Genomic DNA, 24,193 nt, shown 5'->3' on the forward strand with positions numbered 1-24,193 from the left:
ACTGGTGTCAGAGAAATACAAAGAGAATTTGGGAGTAAAGTAATTAATAAAGAATTTCATTCTGGAAAAACAAGGGAAAAGATGAAAGGACTAGTGTGCTATCTTTGTGTGTACAATCCAATAGTTGCAATGTGAGCTGGGCAATGGGATGGTGCCAGGTGGCACAATGGAGGAAAGGACCAGCGCAGATTATATGGGCTGAATGGCCTTACTCCATACAATAATCAATCCTTTATTCTGCAGCAATTTCCCAATCGGTGAAAGGTGTTTGAATTTGGTCTTTTGACTCATGATGACTATTTGGAGGGCCAGAGGCAAGGCCCACTATGGCAGGAGTTTCCATTCCTCGGGACATTGTATATCTGGGAAAAGGAGCCAGTTATGTTTCTATGTATGTTGGGTTTTCACTGGCCAATATTTTACAGAGAGTGGTAAATCTCTGGAATTCTCTGCCACAGAATGTAGTTGAGGCCAGTTCATTGGCTATATTTAAGAGGGAGTTAGATGTGGGGGTCGGGTACTTTTCGGCGCCACTATTTCGGCGCCTCCGTTTTGGAGGGTTAGGGTTGGGTCGGGTACTTTTCGGCGCTGCAAAGGAAACGATCTGCTTTAAGTTTTCTACTTATTTCCTTCCCTATGGCACATTAGCACAGTCTTATGTCAATGCTAATGCTACATATATATGACAAAATAAATTCAAGAGCATGCTGTAGTGTGAATAGAAAACATATTAAGTGAAATGCAGGTCAGTAAATTTTGATGAACTTTCTAAAACGTTAAAAACCTCCATCGGCCATCCCTCACGAAAAGCAGTCCTGAATGCTAACCCTAACCCTAACCCCAACCCTAACCCTAACCCTCCAAAATGAAAGCGCCGAAACAGCGGTGCCGAAATGGCGGCATCGAAACAGCGGCGCCGAATGATACTATTCCAAGATGTGGTCCTTGTGACTAAAGGGATCAGTGGGTATGGAGAGAAGGCAGGTACAGGATACTGAGTTGGATGATCAGCCATGATCATATTGAATGGCGGTGCAGGATCGAAGGGCCGAATGGCCTACTCCTGCACCTATTTTCTATGTTTCTATGTATGTTGGGTTTTCACTGGCCAATTTGGGAAGTTTATGATATTCACACTGAAATGTTGGGTTTCTTTCTATAGGGGAGCACTATTTCTTATTGGAAGGATGTACATTTTAAAACTATTCCCCAAATGGTTGTGAATAATCGCACATTGACGTTTCAAGAATGGGGAAGTAGATTGTTAATGGCCAAGATTATTGAGGGAAATGGAGTAAATGTGAACAAATGGAGTTGAGATGTAGATTAAGCACAATCTGATCAGATGACATGTTTGCCTTTTTCAATTTCTGTTTCCTTTAAAACAACCGATGAATTGTTCTTGAGGCTACTCTGAGTTTGGAAGCAAATGTCTTAAAATAGCATGCACAAATGCAAAGAGGATTACATATAAATTAGGGGATTCGTAGCTCTATACTTGTTACAGATTATAAATAAGCATGATAGATATAGCTAAATAAAGATCAAGAACACTGGCCAGGAGAGGATTTTTTTTTTAATGTAAAAGATATCATAGTTGAACTTGAATTTAGTATCGTACAGGGTAGGTGGATCTATTATTGATTTCGGACAAAGATTAATAATGGAAGAAGCAAGTTGTTGGCATCTGTTCCAGGACATCCAACAAGAGGGTAGGGGAGTCCTGAATGTGAATATAACTGACCTGGGAAATTCTAATTATTTTAATAATAATTACATTTGAATGAAATTAATCAAAAATATTTGACCAATAATTTTCATATTCTTTAGAATTATTTTGAATATGAAAATCGCTTTGCATCTCGCTGCACCTTGACTGTTGTCTAACCTAGATGGATAAGAACCAAGAAGAGGGGGCAGCCTGGGAGCTCCTGGAAACAGTATAGCTGTGAGCAGTTTTGGAACTCCTCAGAAACATTAATCATCAGATGTGCAGAACTGGTGTCAGAGAAATACAAAGAGAATTTGGGAGTAAAGTAATTAATAAAGAATTTCATTCTGGAAAAACAAGGGAAAAGATGAAAGGACTAGTGTGCTATCTTTGTGTGTACAATCCAATAGTTGCAATGTGAGCGGGGCAATGGGATGGTGCCAGGTGGCACAATGGAGGAAAGCACCAGCGCAGATTATATGGGCTGAATGGCCTTACTCCATACAATAATCAATCCTTTATTCTGCAGCAATTTCCCTATCGGTGAAAGGTGTTTGAATTTGGTCTTTTGACTCATGATGACTATTTGGAGGGCCAGAGGCAAGGCCCACTATGGCAGGAGTTTCCATTCCTCGGGACATTGTATATCTGGGAAAAGGAGCCAGTTCCGGTCATCAAATAGGAAAAGCAAGATTCCTCTGCAGAGGGAAGCACCCTGGATTCTGAAAAGATACCAGGTGTTAAGAAAGCAGATCATCTCATTATCACACAGCTCCTTTAAACTTTCCCCTCTCTGAGTTTAAAGCTATGCCCTCTAGTCTTTGACATTTCTTCCCCTGGAAAAGGGTTCTGATTGTCAACTCTATGTCTCTCATAACTTTACATATTTCTATTTGGTCTCTTCTCAGCCTCTGATGCTCGAGAGAAAACAATACAAATTTGTCCAACTTCTCCTTATCGTTAATACACCCTAATCCAGGCATCCTTCTGGCAAACCTTTTCTGCACCCTTTACAGAGCCCCTTGGAATGTCTTGGCATTAACTGTGTCCTTTCCCCTTACATTCCAACTCCCAATAATGCAACACCTCATATTTGCTCAGATTAAAGCCCTTCTCTCTGCTTAAATCTAGAACTGATCTAAATCCTGCTACCATTTAATCATACTGTTGTTTAATATCTAATCTAATTCATGCCTCCTTTTTCCTTTTCACGTCTATTTTTTATGATCCCAGTTGCCAGTACCTCCTCCTTCAGATCAAAGCCTCAACATCTAGGGTTCACTACTTCTGCCAGCCTTGCCCTTCACTCTAATAGGGACATGCAGATCTTCAACTCTTGCTCTATCCCCTTTAAAAACTTCACTTAGAAACATAGAAACATAGAAAATAGGTGCAGGAGTAGGCCATTCGGCCCTTCAAGCCTGCACCGCCATTCAATATGATCATGGCTGATCATCCAACTCCGTATCCTGTCCATACCCCCTGATCCCTTTAGCCACAAGGGCCACATCTAACTCCCTCTTAAATATAGCCAATGAACTGGCCTGAACTACCTTCTGTGGCAGAGAGTTCCAGAGACTCACCACTCTCTGTGTGAAAAATGTTTTTCTCATCTCGGTCCTAAAAGATTTCCCCTTTATCCTTAAACTGTGACCCCCTTGTCCTGGACTTCCCCAACATCGGGAACAATCTTCCTGCTTCTAGCCTGTCCAACCCCCTAAGAATTTTGCAAGTTTCTATAAGATCCCCCCTCAATCTTCTAAATTCTAGCGAGTACAAGCCGAGTCTATCCAGTCTTTCTTCATATGAAAGTCCTGACATCCCAGGAATCAGTCTGGTAAACCTTCTCTGTACTCCCTCTAAGGCAAGAATGTCTTTCCTCAGACTTGGAGACCAAAACTGTACGCAATACTCCAGTTGTGTTCTCACCAAGACCTTGTACAACTGCAGTAGAACCTCCCTGCTCCTTGTCCTTTGTCCCTTTGCCCACAAGCAACCTACTCCAATCAACCTTTGCAAACTTACATTGAAAACAGTCAAAATTCACCATGTCTAAAATAGAATTTTAACTTGTGGAACAGTTCTGTCCTTTTCCATACCTATTTTAAAACTAATAGAATGATGGTCACTGGTCCCAATGTTCTGCAGGGGTGCAGGAACAGAGACTGGGGTTGTGCATGCTTAAGTCTATGGTGGCAGCACATATTAAGAAGAATAAGAAATACATAGCTTTTTGGATTATTGTTTTCTTGAATATTTTAGATATAAAAATGGTCTAAATTTAATCAATTGTTGACTTTGAATTTACCAAGTACACTGTTATGAGCAGTGATCTTGGTAAAATAAATATTGTAATTTGGCCACATCACATGGTAAGCAATTATCATCATATAATTTGTGTATCAGAGATTTCACTGAGTTGACGGTAAGGATCCCATCTCTGTTTAGCATAAATACGCTATATCCTTCAACTGCTTTTCTGAGTGCAATTGACTGAATTTTTTTCATATTAAAATTGTTTGGTTTCAATATAACATAGACAATTTGACAACAATGTTGTCATGTTGTCTTAATACAACAATGGGTTACATTTCCTGCAAAATATGTCGCATTTTGTTGCCAAACAAGAGCCTTCCAACACATCTGTCTGTGTTCCAGGTTTGCAACACTGGCTGGAATTCTCCTTAAAATGCCTGTAGCTTCAAAAACAGGATTCTTCAAATATTGATAGACTACTCCCCCTTTCTTCACAAAGATTCATTAAACCTTTACAGCATCTCCAACTGAATTTCATGTATTTCAGATTATGAGCAAATCTCTGCTTTTACATACTTGGCATCTCAGTATTAATGTTCTTCTGAGCCCTGTAGCCTGTATTGCAGAGACATTGAATGCATTGACTGTGTTCTTTAAAAAGTCCCTTGGATTCTAATAAGGTCCCAGCAGATTTGAAAGCTGTAATTATAATGCCTCTATTCAAGAGAGCAGGGAGACATAATGGAACAAAATTACAAGCCAGTTAGCCTGAAATCATTCTTTGGGGGAAAAGAAAAACTAGAATCTATTTGCAAGTAAATAGCAGCGAGACATGGAGCACATCATAATATAATCTAGCAGAGGCCTTGTGTCTTTATGAAAGGAAAATCGTGTTTGACATATTTAGTAGAATTCTTTGAGAATTTAGTGATCAGATTAAATAATAGGGAGTCAGAAGGCATAAAAATTTGGACCTGGAAAGCATTTGATATGATGGCATAAGGTAAGGAAGGATTCAAGCTGTGAGGGTAATATACTTAGCGTGGATAGAGGAATTGGCAAACAAACAGGGAATGGGGATTAAGCTGAAACAATGGAGCCACACAGATCAGTTCCTTGGCTCCTGCTCATTACAGTGTATGTTAATGACTAACTAGAAAGGACCAAATACATTTTGGCCAATTTTACTAATAATATAAAGATGAGTAGGAAAGCAAGTTGTAAAGGGGACATAAAAGGACTGAAGTAGGTGAAAAATTTGAGAGATGAAACATAATATGGAGAAATTTGAGGTAATTAGAATAGGAAAGCAGAATGTTGCCAAAATGGAGCAGCAAGCTACTATGCAAAGATGATTGAATGCCCATGTACTGAAATTTAAAAAAAAGATTAGCTTGCAGGATACAGCAGGTAATTAGAAGTCAAATTGACTGTGAGCCTTTAGGCAAAAAGAATAAAGTGTAAAACTGGAGGAACCTTGCTACATCTGAGAGTCCCAGACTTGAAATGTCTGTTTCTCTTTCCACTGCTGCTGTCTGAACTGCTTTATTTTCTGATATTATTTCAATTTTCCAGCATTTCTTTTTTTGTTGTTTGATTTTCATTGATGAGACCAAACCTGGAGTATTGCATACAATTTTAGTTTTCTTATTTAAGGATAGACTTGCCATGATTCCTGGAAATAAATGTGTGATGCTGAGTGGGTTTGACAAGAACATTGAGGAGAGAGTGTTTCGCTACATCAGGGACTTTAGAATTAGGGGGGGAAAGGTTGAGATTGTGGGGTTGCCATTTAAAATTGAAATGAGCAACATCTTCTCTGATGGTAGCTAATTGTGGACAGCAGTGGAGGTCATAGAGCCATCCATGCTGGAAACAGGCCCTTCGGCCCAACTTGTCCATGCCAATCGAGATGCCCATCTTCCCTTGCCCCACCTGTCTGCGTTTGGGCTTCGACCCGCTAAACCTTTCCTATCCATGTACCTGTCGAGATGTCTTTTAAATGGAGGTTATACATGTTTAAAGCCAGGTTAGACTTTTGGGCCAAGGGGGAGTTACGGGCTATGGGGAACAGGTCAGATCTGCCATATTATTGAAAGATGAAGCAGGTGTGAGAAGCTACGTGTCCTCCACCTACTGCTGCTTCTTATGTTCACGAGAACTATGTCAGGCCATTGTTTGTACAGTAATACTTTGCTGAGTGCTTCAAAGTTGCGGTGATGTCCTATTGGCATTATAGGACATTGATTTTTGTGCAGTGATGCTGCTACCTATTTTCAGCAGGGTGCTTGTTCCCTGCCTTTAAAGCTTCAATCAGTAGAGTGTTGGGTTACAATAGGTGCTGAGACAAAATGGTAAAAAAATCTGTGCTGTGATATTGAACGTACTGTGACCCTAATTAAAAATGAGATTGGAAATTTTGTCAAATGTGTCCAGAATGATTTCACTTGTGTATACTCCTGCTGGTCACAGAGAGATACAACACAGCAACAGGTCCTTTAACATGGCAAATCTGCGCCGACCATCAAGCAGCGATATTTATACTAACCCAACCCGACACCTTTTTTTCTTCCCACATTCACATTAACAGCCCTCGCATTCTATTGCTCACCTGAACATTATAAGCAATTTGCAATGTCCAGATAACCTACTGGGGAGGATGGGAAACCAGAGCACCCTGATAAAACCCACGTGGTCTCAGAGAACATACAAACTCCACGCACAGCACCTGAGGTGGGGATTGAACCCAGGTCACTGGAGTTGTGATGTAGCAGCTATGATGGCTGTGCACTGTGTGTCACTTATGTTTTTCTTTAGTCATTTGTCTTCTTCATTTTATATGCCAGGTTAACATGGAAACCTGTTGTTTATAATAAAAGATTGGCTGAAAAATAGTATGTGGCAATTGACAGGGTTCCACACTACATCTCAAGTAACTTCGTGTCAATAAGGCTGGTGATTACATCTTGATTAGTGTGCTAAGAGAGTAGAGTCTGAAAAACATGTCAAAGTGGGATTTGAATAGTGATTTTGGTTTGATTCCGTGCTGGATTTTTCCAATCAAAAACAGGAGTCAAGAGTGTTTTATCATCATATATCCCAAGAGAACAATGAAACTCTTTCTTGCAGCAGCACAGTTTTGTAAACACGATACTCAATAGATAATATAATAAACAAAGAAAAAAATCCATAAATAAAAAGCTCAAGATAGTGCAAAAATAAACCAAAGCTCAAAGTCCCCAGTGCAATCCAGGCAGTTTGGAGTTTGTAATATTCAATAGCCTGAGGATCATTTGATGTCAGCCTTGATGACTGAGCTGGCAACACCAATGGGTCTATGGGGGCCTGGGAAGGTTCTCCATGTTGAAGTGTGCGTAGAACTCCAAGCAATCCCGAGTCGTTCCTCTACCTCCCTGACCAACTCTATGCAGTCCTCACCACTGGAGCTGTGCTCCTCTGCCGCTGGCTATATGCAGGAAGGAGCACAGACGGGGTCAGATTTCCCAATGGGCGAGAGAGATAGGCATCTCTGATGGTGGAACAGCAGTGGTCGAGGATATTTGAGCCTCTGCTGCTGCAGACAACATGTTGGTTGTAGTTTGGGAGTGAATTGTTCAAGATGGCCTTGTTGAAGTCCCTAGCTATGGTAGGAAAGGCTTTGGGTTACGCCGACTGGTGTTTGTTGACCACGGGTTTGAAGTTCCTACAGTGCTCGGTAGGTGTCTGCCTGAGATGGGACGTTTTACTGCAGTCATGATGATGGAAGTGAGTTCCCTCTGGAGGTAGAAGGAAAGGCACTTCACCTCTAGGTGTTCAAGGTGTGGCGAACAGGAATTGGACAGGAACACCACATCTGACCATCAGGTGTCACCAACAATGGCTGTCTCGCCAACAGTCTGTCTGTCCTTTTCTTCTTTGTTGTTTTTTAGTATGTATTAAATATGTTTTTTGTTCTTTATGTGGGAGTGGGGGAGGGGGTTGGGGGAAACTTTTTCTAATCTCTTACCTCGACGGAGATGCGATTTCTTTCCGTATCATGTTGTCATCCGCACTGCGGCCTAACATCGAGGAGTTGAAAGCCTTTGCTGGAGGCCGACTTCGAGAGCTCCACCGCGGGTGCCTGCGGGACTTACCATCATGGAGCTCGCGACCCCTTTGCCAGGGATCAACCTCTGAGCTCTAGTGTGGCTGCCTGCACACTTTAACATCGCGAAGCTCGCGGTCTCTGGTTAGAGGCCGACATCGGGAACTCCAAGTCGCAGGAGCTTCGACCGCCCCAACGTGGGAGCTTCGATCGCCGGCTGTGGGTGGTTCGACTGCTCCAACTGTGGGAGAAAAATGAGGGAAGAAGATTAGACTTCATAGCCTTCCATCACAAAGAGGAATGTGGGGAATCTGTTGTTGTGGATGTTTATATTAACTTTATGTAGTTGCTTTTTTTTGGTATTGCTGTATGGTAATTCCCATATCACTGTACCTTAATTGGCACACGTGACAATAAAAGACCTTTGAAACCTTTGAAACAAAGAGTTTACCATGAGGCAGACCCACCCCTTCTCCCTTTCCCCAAGGACTCCATCCCATAGGACTGCCCATAACCTCACATTTCCTGGTAGTCGAAAACATACAATTTCCCCCAAAGTCGTAATGTGAAATCTTTAGCCTGAACGCCTGATTGGCAGCTTGTAGGCTGATGAATATAAGCATGGATATTGGGTATTGTTACCAGCAAGCCAACTGGAACAGATGTTTGTCTGAATGCAGCCAAAGTGAAGTGACGGAGGGAGGAAGAGAGTTAATCTGCCAATCAGCAAGAAAATTATTGGCAGTTTATTAACAAAAAATGTGTGTGCTAACAATGTGGAAGTTAATAAAGATTTAAAGATACAAAATGGATTCCGCTGAAACTAAGACAGGCTTTCGCCGTCTTCTATTAAATTGCAAAGCCAGCAATAAAGCACTAACCTTTGCTTCCAGTACATTAACAAAGCTAGCAGACTGTGCCCCTTTCCAATAACATAAGTGAGATAACAAGCACCATGTAAACATTGAGAGAGAATTCAGACTATAAGATTATAATGTGCATCATAAGAGAAAAAAACAAAATGCTTGTTCTGCAGAAATATAACCTCATATAACCATATATGGCTAACCCTTCCTCTGTCAGAAGAACCTGTCAATCTTCTGATGCTGTCAATCTTAAGTATCTGTCAGTCTTAAGAAGCAAGAGGCTGTACTAAACTTTATAGATAACAAATAGCTGAATCGTCGAAAAGTGGGGTATATATACATGTACTGAAATCACCGTCCCTTTGTGTGGGACGTCTCTGTATAGTCTGTTATCAGCATACTGTAAAGAGTTTTTACCACACACGCCTGGCGTAATAATGATTGTACTGCTCGATCACTGATTTTATTTGCGTTTTTGTCTGTTTAAGAATAATTGAACCACAACAACGAGAGATGACCCGGGGTTCATAACCTTTGATATCACTTGAAGGACAGTTGGAAAATACACTGGCTTTTTCTATGGCTGATTTCTGCGTTGTTTCCGAATAATGAGATTAATGTAGTGTAGTTGAGAGCACAGTTTGGGGGAATTTGAGTAAAGTAGGAGTTTCGTAAGCCAAGTCTTCCAAAACGTGGGGACCCACAATGTTTTATTCAAGAGTAAGAACATTGGCAAAGTGAAATGATGTTCAGAACCCGTAGTGAAACGTCACCCTCACTCACTCCCCACACCCCCACACCCCCCCCACCCCCCCCACCCCCAAATCCCGAACCATGTAATCTAACAGGAGGTAAGAAAAACAGTGCCAAAAACAAATTTATCTCCTCAACTGCTCCCTGCGCAATACCCCCTTCCCAATTTCTCTACCCACCCCAGTGAGGCCAACTACTCCAGAGAATCAAACCAGTCCAGGAGGAAACCTTGATGCTGACTAACATTACTGTAGGGCACATCTCCTTTGAGGTGTTCCCCATCTAAAGTCACTTGCTGTTTAGCTCTTGGTTGGATGATTTCAGCAAATCAACATAAAGGCACCTTGATGAGATATTGGGTGTCGCTGTTTCTTTGGTTATGCACTCTTACTTGTTACACGCATCATAGATGATGCAATTGATTGTGATCCTGAAATCTGACAAAAATGAAATTTAACTTGTGTGCAATCATGTCTGCAATTTATTTTCCATTGTTGATGGATTCAAAAAAGTGTATCAGTACATTTTGTGTGGCACGGCTCCTGGTGTGAAGGCTTCCTTGAAAAGAATATTGATTGGGAACCAGGGAGCAAGCTTCAGTGCATTTATTTCTGAAAGCATTTGACTTAAACCATGACTTATTGTCGTTTTTGGAAACTGGGGAGTTGCACAAGTTGGAGAGACATGTCGTTCTCATTCTCATAAATGGAATAAAGTGCTACTTTTAGAGAATCTTTTGTTCTGCATTCAGAGTATCATTCAGAGACCTTTCACATTGATTTATTGTAATGCTTAATCTGAATTCCACCTGGATACCAGTTGTTTGATATTTATGCGTATAACAAAATGAATTCTCCTAAGAATCTTGGTATTGATACTTTAAAAATAATTTGTATATTCTATTTTGTTTGCAGCTCCATAAGCAATTTTAAAGGATTATCATTGTTTTTTATTTTAGGGAAAATCTTATCCTTTCAAGGGCCCATTTCCACCCATGTGGAATCCATTTGCCTACATGGATTACAACAATCTTTGGAGAACCCTGGATGATATGGGAAAAGAGGTAAAGAGTAATCTTTAGGATTTTTAAATAATGCATTTCATAGATATTATAGATTTGTTCTGAGAATTATTTCTATGATGAAACCTTTCAAATATAATAAGTAGTGGTTGTGGGTTGAGCAGGTATGGTTGGAATTCTACTTTTGAATCCAAAGTTTGGTGTAATTATTTTGAAGAGAAGTGATGTGTATCTCCATCACATCAGCTGCCTGACAGCTCTATTTCAAATCAGATATTTATTGTCATATGCGCAGGTATGTTGAGTTATGTAAAATGAAAAATCTTGCTTGAAGCAGCATTGCAGCCACAGTGACTCAGACAACGCAGAAGAATATAAATTACACATAAATAAGCGAGTTCAGTATTCCGACTGTGCATGCCCAGGTCATAGGTCACTCGCCATAAACATTGTTGGTGGCTGAGCAGCTGAACCTTCGTTTCATCTGTATTTTCCAGCTTTGATTCTTCTAGGTAAGAAAATACTGCTTTCAAACTATGAATTAGATGTATTTATTGTTCCTTTGTTAAAAGCCAAGATTATTTTGTTGTTTTTATTGCTTTAGATCTGTGAAGTGGCGGCGCCTACTGGCAGCAGCTCGACTGCAGTCCGTCTGACTTTTTAAAATTTTTGTCCCGTTAGATGTATGTTTTTAGCTCTAATTTTAATTATTTTTTCGCTGTGTATATGTGGGGGGGGGGGGGGGGACGGTGCAGTCCAGTGGTCGGGTCCCCGTACAGGGAAGAGATTAAACGTTTAATCTCTTCCCTGTTCGGGGACCCGACTTTTTCCCTGTCGGGTCTCCGGTGTCGTTGTGCCTAACATCGTGGAGCCGGCAGCAGCCTCCAACCGGAACCAACTCGAGGGCTCCGGTCGCGGAGCCTGCGGACTCGCCATTGCGGAGCTGGACGACTTCCTTGCGTTTTTCGGAATACCGAACTCGCTTATTATCCAAGACAGCGAAAATAAGACTATGCAAAAAAGAAGACATGCGTGTAAAACCAATTTAGAAAACAAGTCCATGGTAGTGCAAGAGGTGATCCGTAGTATTCCGTTACTGAGGTGAGATTAGGGATGTGAATGTCTGTTCAAGAATGTGATAGTTATAGGAAAGTAGCTATTTCTAATTCTGATTATGTAGGACATAAAAAGAGGAGCTTTGGTCATTAATGAATTTGGGGACTTCTCCAGGTAGACCAACAATTAATGTCCCTGATTAATTGCCTTGAGAAGGTGAAATGTAGCCACATTCTTGAACCACTATTGTCTTTCTAGGTGATGTTAAGTAGGATGTTGTTAAGTAGGGAGTTTGATTTTGATGATGAAGGAAGATGAAGAAACTGTTACGTTTCCAGATCAGGGTGTTTTGAGGTTTTTATACTTTCATGACTTTAGAGAGGTATGGAATGTGAAGACAGAAAATAATACAGGTGTAAGGAGGGTATGTGGGGGGAGGGGGTGGTGGAGAAATGGGTGAGCACACAGGTGGAGCCCAGGAAAGAGAGGGGGAAATAAGGGGGGGGGGTTGATTTAGGAGAGACAGGAAGAGATTCATGAGTGAATAAATCAGCCAAGAATTGGGGAAAGATTAGGAGCTGATTATATTTTAATGGATAAGTTTCTTTTTCTGAAGTGTCATTTGTCACATGATGTGAGGTCAAGAAGCAAATCATGTTAGTCATTTAAGATAAAAACAATTCTAATTGCAAAGAATTTAATTACAATGAAAGCATGCAGTATGTGAACATCAGCTACTTTAGGCTGAAGTGTTATGTTTGAAGCAGATGGATACATGAGGCCAGAACAAATCCATTACATCTACAAAGGGCGGCACGGTGGCGCAGCGGTAGAATTGCTGCCTTACAGTGCTTGTCAACACCAGAGATTCTGGTTCGTTCCTGACTACGGGTGCTGTCTGTAGGAGTTTGTACGTTCTCCCTGTGACCGCATGGGTTTTCTCCGAGATCTTGGGTTTCCTCCCACACTCCAAAGTTGTACAGGTTTGCAGGTTAATTGGCTTGGTATAAGTGTAAATTGGCCCTCGTGCATGTAGGATAGTGTTAATGTGCGGGATCGCTGATCGGTGCGGACTGTAAGGCCCGTTTCCACACTGTATCTCTAAACTAAACTAAAAGAGGGTTCCAACAAGTATAGTACTTGAAACAAGTCGACTTGGGGGCAGAGAGAATTGGGAGGGGTGGGGGTGAGGGTGAGAAACATCCAAAACGTGGTTTCACTGAAGCAAAAGAAGCTTGTAACAGAATGCCAGACGATTAGTGTGAGTCATGGTGTGGTCAATCTATCAGAGAGCAAGCCAAGCTGATAATTAATAACATAGACTGAAAAAGAAAAAACAGGACTAATAATAAAAATAAAAATATTAAAGTGACATGGGTAAGATAACTCAGGAAGTTCTCCAATTCTGTTTAAAATCAAAGAGAAAATGTGTATAATGGTCTGGAGTGAAAAAGTAATCACAGACAGAAGGAAGAGAACTTGCGGTCAACAGGACACAATAGGGAAGAGACCATTCCAAAGTCGCTCTGAGGGCTAGCCCCGGCGTTATGAAGGAACAGACAGTAAATGTCATGTTGAAGCATTTTCCTGTTGTACTGGATGTAGATTTTTTAATACATCTGTTGCAATTAAATTAGGAACATACAATTGGTAAACTGACAGAAATTACAGGAGTGCACATGAAAGGAAAGACCAGAGTTTTGGATGTACAGTAGATCCAAGGCTGGTAAGAGCTGAATTTATATGGTTAAACAAGTTTGAAGAGGTAAGAATAAAGACTGGACAATTCAGAAAGTGAATGGTGTAGATGAGAATGAAGTTGGCACATGGTTTAAAGGTTGGCGGGGCACAAAGAGTGAGGAGATGGAGGGAAATTGATCTTTATATATGAAAGTATGGGAAGGGAACAGGAGCATTTCTAAGAAATAGATGAAAAAGTACAGAAGAAAATGCCATCTGGACGGTGCACGCAGACAAGTGAAGAAAGACAGCATAACTGTTTATTTGAAACCAGAATCCATGCTTTAGTTTTAGTCGAGAAGGATTTCAATTCAGTCCCCATATTATCAAAATGATAAATGTATTATGAAATATTAGTACTTTTCCAATCACCTTGTGTCAAGGTGCAAGTGCAAGTTTGGTGCAAGTTAGATTGTAATTAGAGAGTAATAATGTTGGAGTAAAGTGCAATACATCTTGTCTTCCAGATACCTGTTGAAGCGCCATGGAAAGCACCCCATGCTGAAGAATGGGACAAAATAACAATGCAACAGTTGATTGATAAGCTTTGCTGGACCAAGTTTGTCACTTTTAAATTACCCTCTGCTTGAAACAAGTTAGATTGACCAATTAGTGCCAAAGAGAACTACAGTGTCCCACTCTGCTCGACAATACCACAGGGCCCAATCCCATCATCGTGCTAAACCAGCTCACACTGTATCTTTGCTTCTCACAGAGCCCTAGCTCTCCTTAAGGCTTCTAATGCGTAGACTTTGTGTTTAATTGGCTGATCATGACCAAATCAGTTTAAAAAATGGCTGAAAACTCTTCCTTTTAAAAGATCCAATTTAAAAAAAAAATACTGATTCCTGACAGTATTGTCCCCACAATTGGTCTTGTTTAAAAAAACAAAACATGTGTTCTGCAGTGATGGGAACATAGGGAGTGTGCACATTTATTGAAGTGCCATCCTTGTCATTGTTGTAGCAAGGCAGGGTGGTGGCAGAAAGGTTCAAGTCAAAGAAGTTTCCTATTCAGGAGGATACATTGAGATGGAGGATATCCTAGGGGGGGGTGGATTAAGCTAGGAGAAATTCAGCAAACATTTACCATCTTGCTCCCTGGGATAGGGGTCCATCATACGAAGAGAGATTGAGTAAGCAATACAAAATAATTAACAAACAACTCAACAGAGGAGTTATGAGGAAGATGTCCAAATGACATTAACATGAAGTAACATGTAAAATTCATCTGCAGTGAGATTTTCTTCCTCCTAGTGGTCTGGAATACTCAAAGAATGATAAGATTTTGCCAAACATATTTTGCTTGAAACCAAGCAATTCATACCTTTAGCAATGTTTATCTTTATTATGATTCATGATCTGTAACTTCAAACACAACCTTGCATGTGCAGGCCCGTACAAAGCTTTCCAAAAAGGGGGGTGGCATGACAGGATTACAAAAAATGTAATTTAGAATAGTGTGCGCGCTGCGCACATCATTAGCGCGAAGCGTGAAGTCCCTCGATGCCAGGGTCCAGGGCCCAATTAAGGGCCCTGGAAGCTCTAGGGTTTTAGATGCTCTCTGATGCATTCTGAGCCTTATTTTGGAGCATTTTTGCACCAAATTTATGACTAATATTTCAGAAATGAACAGGAATCTGAGAGGTAGCTTTTTCACACAAAGGGTGCTGGGTGTATGGAACGAGATGCCAGAGGAGGTAGTTAAGGCTGGGACTATCCTAATGATTAAGAGACATTTGGACACGTACATGGATAGGACAGATTTAGATGGATATATGGGCCAAACGCGTGTGAGTGGGACTAGTTTAGATGGGACATGTTGGTCGGTGTGGGCAAGTTGGGCTGAAGGGCCTGTTTCCACACTGTATCATTCTATGACTAAAAAGTTAAGAAGAAAAATGAATGTAGATAAGTAGAGCAGATTTGAAAGAGTAGTGAAATGTAAAGGCAGAGAGAGGTTTATGGGTGGGAAGGAACATAGGAAAGGAGGGGGGAGAGTGGGCTTGGGCAGATGGGTGAAAGGAAAATAGACACAAAGTGCTGAAGTAACTCAGTGGGTCAGGCAGTATCTGCGGAGAATATGAATAGGCGATGTTTCACAGAGTGCTGGAGTAACTCAGCGGGTCAGGCAGCATCTCTGGAGAACATGGATAGATGACATGTCACAGAGTGCAGGAGTAACTCAGTGAGTCAGGCAGCATCTCTGGAGATTATATTTCGGGTCAAGACCCGTTCTTCAGTAATATTCATGATGTGGCATGCATAGGCATTCCTGAATGTTACCCAAACCATCGTGAGCTACTTTGTTACGGTGCTTGCCCTCTCCTATTATGTCTCTGCTGCCTTGGGTGATGCAGGACAGGACACGAGTTTTGAGACATGGTGTGAAGCTGTTGCAGTCTGTCCCAGCCTGGTAAAAACCTGGATGGAGTGGGTGTGGAGAGGATGTTTCCACTAGTGGGAGAGTCTAGGACCAGTGGGGGTCAGCGGGGGTGGTGTGTGCCCAGTGGGGGTGACTTGGGCCCAGTGGGGGTGCCTTGGGCCCAGCGGGGGTGGCGTGGGCCCAGCGGGGGTGGCGTGAGCCCAACAGGGGTGGCATGGGCCCAGCGGGGGTGGCTTGGTCCCAGCGGTGGTGGCGTGGGCCCAGCGGGGGTGGCGTGGGCCCAGCGGGGGTGGCGTGGGCCCAGCGGGGGTGGCGTGGGCCCAGCGGGGGTGGCGTGGGCCCAGCGGGGGTGGCGTGGGCCCAGCGGGGGTGGCGTGGGCCCAGCGGGGGTGGCGTGGGCCCAGCGGGGGTGGCGTGGGCCCAGCGGGGGTGGCGTGGGTCCAGCGGGGGTGGCGTGGGCCCAGCGTGGGTGGCTTTGGCCCAGTGGGGGTGGCGTGGGTTGGCGTGGGCCCAGCGGGGGTGGTGTGGGCCCAGCGGGGGTGGCTTGGGCCCAGCGGGGTGGCGTGGGCCCAGCGGGGGTGGCTTGGGCCCAGCGGGGGTGGCTTGGGCCCAGCGGGGGTGGCGTGGGCCCAGCGGGGGTGGCGTGGGCCCAGCGGAGGTGGCGGCCCAGCGGGGGTGGCGTGGGCCCAGCTGGGGGTGGCTTGGGCCCAGCGGGGGTGGCGTGGGCCCAGCGGGGGTGGCTTGGGGGGAAGATGGCTTGGGCAGACACCGCACCCCCCCCCCCCCCCCCCCCCACCGGCTCGGAAAAATGGGCACTCCCTTATCCCGCGGGCCAGATTTTTTTTCCGTTTTTTTTTCCCTCGGGATTTTTTCTTACTCTGGGGGGGGGAAAGGGGGGTAGCACCCAACGCACCCCCCCTTCGGACGGCCATGCATGTGTGCTTTGACTGTTGGGGATCAAGATCTGTCGCTTACAACTTTCTAGCCTCAGTCTCACTCTTGTTGCTGCCGGTGATATCTGTAACAGTTTGCTGTTCTCTGGTGTATCAGGAAAGTCATATTAAAGGAGAGAAGACTTTTGTCTACTTGAGTAGGTATTTTTCGCCAGATTAGTCGCATTCAAAGACAGCGCCATGTCTTCACAGAGAGCTCTCTGCTAACTTCATGTTCATGCAGGTGTGTCTCGCTGTAACCGAGGAGTGTCACAATGGCCTTGTGCACAAAGACCATGCCTCTTCAATCAATCAATCAACCTTTATTGTCATCTTGCAAGCAACAGTTGTACAGTGCAAAATGAAAAGACGTTTCCCAGGGAATAGCGGAGCATCGCACATGAAATTTAAAACATTTCACACATAATAACACTAAAAACAATCCAGTCCCTGATGGAACAGTATAAATAGTTAAAAGCAGGTAAAACACAATGTTAAAATACAATAAACCAATCATAAAAATGTCCGGGGCAGCTGATTTGAGTGGCCAGTGCCAGTTATTAAAGTGGCCAGTGCCAGTTATTAAAGTGTCCGTGCCAGCCGCAGAATCAAGTGACTGTGAGTACAGAGTGACTGTTTAGCAGCCTCACAGCCTGTGGTAGGAAGCTGTTTAGCAGTCTTGTAGTCCGGGCTTTGATGCTTCGATATCTCTTGCCTGATGGCAGGAGATCCAGGTGTATGTGGAGGGGGTGCAGTTTGTCCTTAGCAATTCTCTTGGAGCCACTGGTTCTCTAGTTTCCTCTGGTAATCACCTCTTTTTACCCCGCCCCTTCCTTTGTTTTCTTCAGCATCCATTCATTTCATAGCAATGCACCAAGGTGCTGGCCAAGATTTAACCTGCAGGGCTAAATCTTGATAGTGGAGAGAACTTGCAACAGATCAATAGAGGATATAAACAGTATTCGTTTCAGCAGTGAGTTTACACAGGCAAACTCAACATCACTGTTAAGTGAACCTTAGAATTGAATTTCCTGATCTTTCACGAGCAGCTTCATGATGACCAGAATAGTATAATGGCATTAATAAGCAGTTTTGCAATTTCTATCCTATAATCCAAACAAATTAGGAGTTACTAAGCAAACTTTGTCAATCAGAATCTCAATTCTGTGGATTATGCCCTTCTACACCAATTTGAATATTTTGTGGTGTGACCTTTGAACATTGATCTGTTTCTTTTCATAGAGTCACACAGCACAGAAACAGGCCCTTCAGTCCAACTCGTCCATGCCAACAAGATGCCCCATCTAAGCTAGTCCCATTTGCCTGCATTTGGACCATATCCCTCTAAACCTTTCCTATCCATATACCTGTCCAAGTGTCTTTTAAATGTTATTGTACATGCCTTCGGCAACTTGAAGGCCCAGGAACGAAGACGATTACAAAAAGTGGTGGACACTGCCCAGTTTATAATGGATGTTGACCTCCCCACCATCGAAGGGAATAGGATGGGCTGCCTCAAATAGGCAGCCAGCATCATTAAGGATCCGCACCACTCTAGCCATGCTCTCATTTTGCTCTTGCCATCGCGGAAGAAGGTTTCAAGGTTTCAATGGTCTTTTATTGTCACATGTACCAATTAAGGTACAGTGATAGTCAAATTACCATACAGCCAAACTAAACAAAAAAGCAACAAGTCACACAACTACATAACAGTTAACATAAACATCCACCACAGCAGATTCCCCACATTCCTCACTGTGATGGAAGGCAAAAAAGTCCAAGCTTCTTCCTCTTTATTCTCCCGCAGTCGGGGCAGTCGAACCATCCGTCAGGGCGGTCGAAGCTCTCGCAGCCGGCGGTCGAAGCTCCCGCTTCGGGACGATCGAAGCTCCCTTGTTGGGGCGGTCGAAGCTCCTATGGCTTGGAGTTCCCGAAGTCGGTCTCTGTGATGTTAAAGTCCGCAAGCACCTACGGTCGATCCCTGGCAAAGGGATTGTGGGCTCCATGATGTTAAGCAGATGACCGCAGTGGTCTCCAGCAAAGGCCGGCTACTCCTCGATGTTAGGCCGCAGTGCGGACGGAGATACAATACGGAAAAAAATCGCATCTCCGTTGAGGTAAGAGATTAGAAAAAGTTTCCCCAACCCCCCTCCCCACCCCCCACATAAAACAAGCTGAAGAACACTAAAAACATACATTTAAAACATACTATTAAAACACAAAGAAGGAAGGGACAGACAGACTGTTGGCGAGGCAGCCATTGCTGGGACCTCCCAGTGGATATAAGAAGCTATAGGGAGTCTGAAAACCGTGAACTCCAGGCTCAGGAACAGCTTCTTGCCAACAACCATCAGTTAAAGAATTGAGGAACTGTACTTGAAGAAAGCTAACAATGTTTTTGTTTGGAGTTTCTGATTAATTTTCTTCACATTTCCCTTTAATTTTAATATTCAGGGTTGCCAAGCTTTTTGCTACACTCTTTGTGAATGTAAATGTCACCTCTGAACCACATGAAGTCTCAGCTCTTTGGTTCCTGTGGTATATCAAACAGTGTGGTGGGACAACGCGCATATTTTCAACTACTAATGGAGGGCAGGTGAGCAAACATTTTAAATGCTGCGATCTCTATTTGGTATGTTTAGTGAAACTTTCTGAATAAAAATTGGTACTTGCTTTGTATGCATTTGGCTGTGTAGTTACAAAAAGGTGGTTGATTAGTGACTTCATTCTGTTAACTGGAGCATTATTTGAGGATTGCATCAACATTTTTGCCAGATGCTCCTATTGTTGTTGGAATAAATGATTCCAGAGAGAATAGCAGGTAGAATGTCTTCCCAATAAACCTTAAAAATACTCTCTTAAATGTAGGTACATGCTGTTAACAGACCAGCAACCATTTTCAAAAGTGACTTCTTTCAGTGTTCAAAAAGTAATTGCTGTTCAACATTTTTTTTTATTTAGAAGGTTGTTATTTTCAATTGACTCTATTTAATGTTTCTATATCTGAGTATCCCGTTTTCCAGGATTAGAATTCTTGTGGCTGTGCCATCTCATTTTCCCATTGTTCCAAATGAAATCATCCATTGTCCTAATATCATTGCCTTAAGTTCCCTATTTTTGTACAAGACATGTCTCTCAGAAATTGACAACTATAACTCCATGACTGAGACTAATAACGCTAGATTTTGGGCTTCAGGATACATCACCTGAGGCTTCTTTGCTGCTCATGCACTGCTCCACTGTGTGGAATGACCGGAGTAGTGAGGCTTCCAGCTCAATTGGATCCTCAGGGCCATGCAAGTTTGGTGCAGCCAAGGTGATGTGTATAAAACACAATCCAGCCCATTATCTCTTAACATCGGCCTCTAATATGGACAACTTGGCTATTACAGGATTTTGTTTAATGACCATGCTTTGCATGTTTAATGACAACTATGTGCGGAACAGTGGTGTAGCGATATAGTTGCAGTCTTACAGCGCCAGAGACCCGGGTTCAATCTTGACTACGGGTGCTGTCTGTTCTTTCAGTGTTTGCACATAGTTGCAGTCTTACAGCGCCAGAGACCCGGGTTCAATCCTGACTACGGGTGCTGTCTGTCTGTTCAGTGTTTGCACATTCTTCCTGTGACTGGGTGGGTTTTCACCGGGTGCGTCTGTTTCCTCTCACATTCTGAAGACGCATGGGTTTATAGGTTAATTTGCTTCTGTAAATTGTCCCTAGAGTATAGAATAAGTGTACAGAGTGATTGTTGTACGGACTTGGTGGGCCGAAGGGCCTGTTCCCACGCTGTATCTCTAAACTAAACTAAACAATATGTTTCCGATGTAATAATTATATTCATACCGGAGAGTGCTTATCTTGCTGTAAAATATTTAAGGTTGCCTGGAGTTTATAAAATATCAATGCAAGACTTGTTTTTCTTTTACAGGTAGTTCCTTTTGCCTTAGAAGTCTTCACCAATATAAGGGAGCTATTGTAACAAACTGTTTTATAGTTCACAATAATCCATTGGTGCATATTTTGCATTTTTAGGAGAGAAAGTTTCTTGGTGGATCTGGCCAGATCTGTGAACAATTAATGAGCCGCCTTGGAGACTGTGTGAAGCTGCAAAAGCCTGTGATGCGGATTGATCAAACACAAGATCCAGTGGTTGTGGAGACTCTTGATCATGAACTGTTTGAGGTAAGGAAAATGATTCTGTCAATTGATGTTATCCTGAGGAGGACTTTGCAGTCAAGTATAAGGAATCATGAAAAGGGGCCCAGATATTACTGGGACATTATCTGTCAGCATAAATACAGTGGAGCCATACATGCTTTTGCCCGGGACTGAGATACTGCCCAAATCTTGCATTGGTGTTTGCAGGAATACATTATTTGCATGTTCATGTTGTTTCTAGGAGTACTTTTCTAACTTACTTTTGCAAATTTGATGTGTGAAATAGACAATATGACGCTTGCAGCAGTCTCCATCTTACCAACCACGGTGTGGAAACAATCCTTGAGTAACTTAAAAATATGATGGGCAGATCAATAACTACTGCACTGTGCCTGAATTGCAGTGTCCCATTGCAGTTTACGCAATTTCTATTTGGGTTTATTCTTTACAGGAGTGATAATTATGGCAGTTATCAAAAATACTTTCATTGACATGCTTTTCTTCCTATATTCATGGACTGCTAATTTGCAAAGGATGGGATATTCTTGGATGTTTTCCAGCATAATTTGTACATTATTGAATTGAAGCTAATTCTTTGGTACAATCTGAGGTGGATAAATGCAGGCAGCATGGTTGATATATGTTACCACATGATGAAACCCTGTAAAACCCATTCTACTTTTGTCTTCCTGTGATTTCAAAATCAATAAACTGCTTGGTTATACCAAAGCATACATCATCCATGTAATTAGTACATACAGTGGCTTACAAAAGTTTTCATACCCCTTGAACTTTTCCACATTTTGTCACGTGACAACCACAAACGTAAATGTATTTTATTGGGATTTTATGTGATAGACCAACACAAAGTGGTGCATAATTGTGGAAGGAAAATTTTTTTACAAATAAAAAACTGAAAAGTGTGGCGTGCAAAAGTATTCAGCCCCCCTGACTTTGTAGAACCACCTTTCGCTGCAATTACAGCTGCAAGTCTTTTAGGGGTATGTCTCTACCAGCTTTGCACATCTAGAGACTGAAATTTTTGCCCATTGTTCCTTGCAAAATAGCTCAAGCTCAGTCAGATTGGATGGAGAGCGTCTGTGAACAGCAATTTTCAAGTCTTGCCAGAGATTCTCAATTGGATTTAGGTCTGGACTTTGACTGGGCCATTCTAACACATGAATATGCTTTGATCTAAACCATTCCATTGTAGCTCTGGCTGTATGTTTAGGGCCGTTGTCCTGCTGGAAGGTGAACCTCAGCCCCAGTCTCAAGTCTTTTGCAGACTCTAACAGGTTTTCTTCCAAGATTGCCCTGTATTTGGCTCCATCCATCTTCCCATCAACTCTGACCAGCTTCCCTGTCCCTGCTGAAGAAAAGCACCCATGTTTCACAGTGGGGATGGTGTGTTCAGGGTGATGTGCAGTGTTAGTTTTCCGCCACACATAGCGTTTTGCATTTAGGCCAAAAACTTCAATTTTGGTCTCATCTGACCAGAGCACCTTCCTCCACATGTTTGCTGTGTCCCCCACATGGCTTGTGGCAAACTGCAAACGGGACTTCTTATGGCTTTTTTTCAACAATGGCTTTCTTCTTGCCACTCTTCCATAAAGGCCCGATTTGTGGAGTGCACGACTAATAGTTGTCCTGTGGACAGATTCTCCCACCTGAGCTGTGGATCTCTGCAGCTCCTCCAGAGTTACCATGGGCCTCTTGGCTGCTTCTCTGATCAATGCTCTCCTTGCCCGGCCTGTCAGTTTAGGTGGACGGTCATGTCTTGGTAGGTTTGCAGTTGTGCCATACTCTTTCCATTTTCGGATGATGGATTGAACAGTGCTCCGTGAGATGTTCAAAGCTTGGGATATTTTTTTATAACCTAACCCTGCTTTAAACTTTTCCACAACTTTATCCCTGACCTGTCTGGTGTGTTCCTTGGGCTTCATGATGCTGTTTGTTCACTAATGTTCTCTAACAAACCTCTGAGGCCTTCACAGTACAGCTGTATTTATACTGAGATTAGATTATACACAAGTGGACTCTATTTACTAATTAGGTGACTTCTGAAGGCAATTGGTTGCACTGGATTTTATTTAGGGGTATCAGAGTAAAGGGGGCTGAATACTTTTGCACGCCACACTTTTCAGTTTTTTATTTGTAAAACAATTTGAAAACCATGTATCATTTTCCTTCCACTTCACAATTATGCGCCACTTTGTGTTGGTCTATCACATAAAATCCCAATAAAATACATTTACGTTTGTGGTTGTAACGTGACAAAATGTGGAAAAGTTCAAGGGGTATGAATACTTTTGCAAGCCACTGTATATTCCTTATATCCTGTACTTCAATGGATATTTATTGTCACATATGCAATTATGTAATGAAATTCATTATGCATATAATGTCAGTGCCGCATTATAGTGAATTATTATAGAGAATCTTTTTGAGATGGCCACTTAAAAAATGAAAGAAGTGTTTGCTGCCACGGACTGGTTAGTTGGTGGCTCGGGTTGTGGGCAATAAGGGTTCAGTTTACAGAGCCTCTTTCTGCCTTTTTGGGTGATGTGCACTTACACCAGGAGGTGAGACGATCACCACATTATACCTACACTTTGACTTCCTTTCGTAACCACAGTACTCATGTAACTAGTTCAGCTAAACCTTGCCAATGGTGATTTTACTTCCCCGGAATATTGATGGTGGGGAACTTGACGATAGCAAAGCTGTCAAATTTTAAGAAGTGGTTAGATTTATCTTTGGAATAGATAATTGCCTAGCGGTAACAATCGGTGCCATTTATTGAACCAGTTTAGGTCTTGCAAAATGCAAACGGGAAAAAATGTTTTGTAATTTGAAAAATTGCGAATGAAAATGAAGATTGGACATTGCTGATCTTCCTCTTTTCTGTTGTTATGATGGAGACAAAGCATTGAGGAAGCAGAAGATGATTGGGCCAAAGGTGATGGTTTGAAGCGTGATGGAGCAATGTTTTGGAGCTGGAAGTACTGGTCATTAATGTGCTCAGATATTCTCCTTTATGACTCCGGTCTTTTGTGATTTGGATTGAATTCATTTTTACTATGACTTCTTGATACCAACTTCATCATTGGATACCTTGACATCGACAGCAGTTAATGTCATCTCGCCTCTGGCAAGCAGCGCTTTTCCCATTATTGGGCCACGTTTGTGATGAGCTCCGAAGCCAGTACTCCTGGTGGAACGTAAACTAA

The 24,193-nt window shown here is 42.6% G+C and overlaps 1 protein-coding gene across 1 annotated transcript in view; it reads left to right on the forward strand.

Moving 5' to 3' along the window:
• LOC116980644 (amine oxidase [flavin-containing] B-like) overlaps positions 1–24,193 on the forward strand; it is a 119,934-nt gene that overhangs the window by 59,602 nt on the left and 36,139 nt on the right. The window contains exons 4-7 of the mRNA XM_033033058.1: positions 10,629–10,733; positions 13,955–14,046; positions 19,259–19,400; positions 20,838–20,987. Coding sequence (XP_032888949.1) covers positions 10,629–10,733; positions 13,955–14,046; positions 19,259–19,400; positions 20,838–20,987 — 489 coding nt within the window. The remainder of the gene's footprint in view (positions 1–10,628; positions 10,734–13,954; positions 14,047–19,258; positions 19,401–20,837; positions 20,988–24,193) is intronic.

Source organism: Amblyraja radiata, chromosome 14 (assembly GCF_010909765.2).
Source record: "Amblyraja radiata isolate CabotCenter1 chromosome 14, sAmbRad1.1.pri, whole genome shotgun sequence".
Classification (NCBI taxonomy): Eukaryota; Metazoa; Chordata; class Chondrichthyes; order Rajiformes; family Rajidae; genus Amblyraja; species Amblyraja radiata.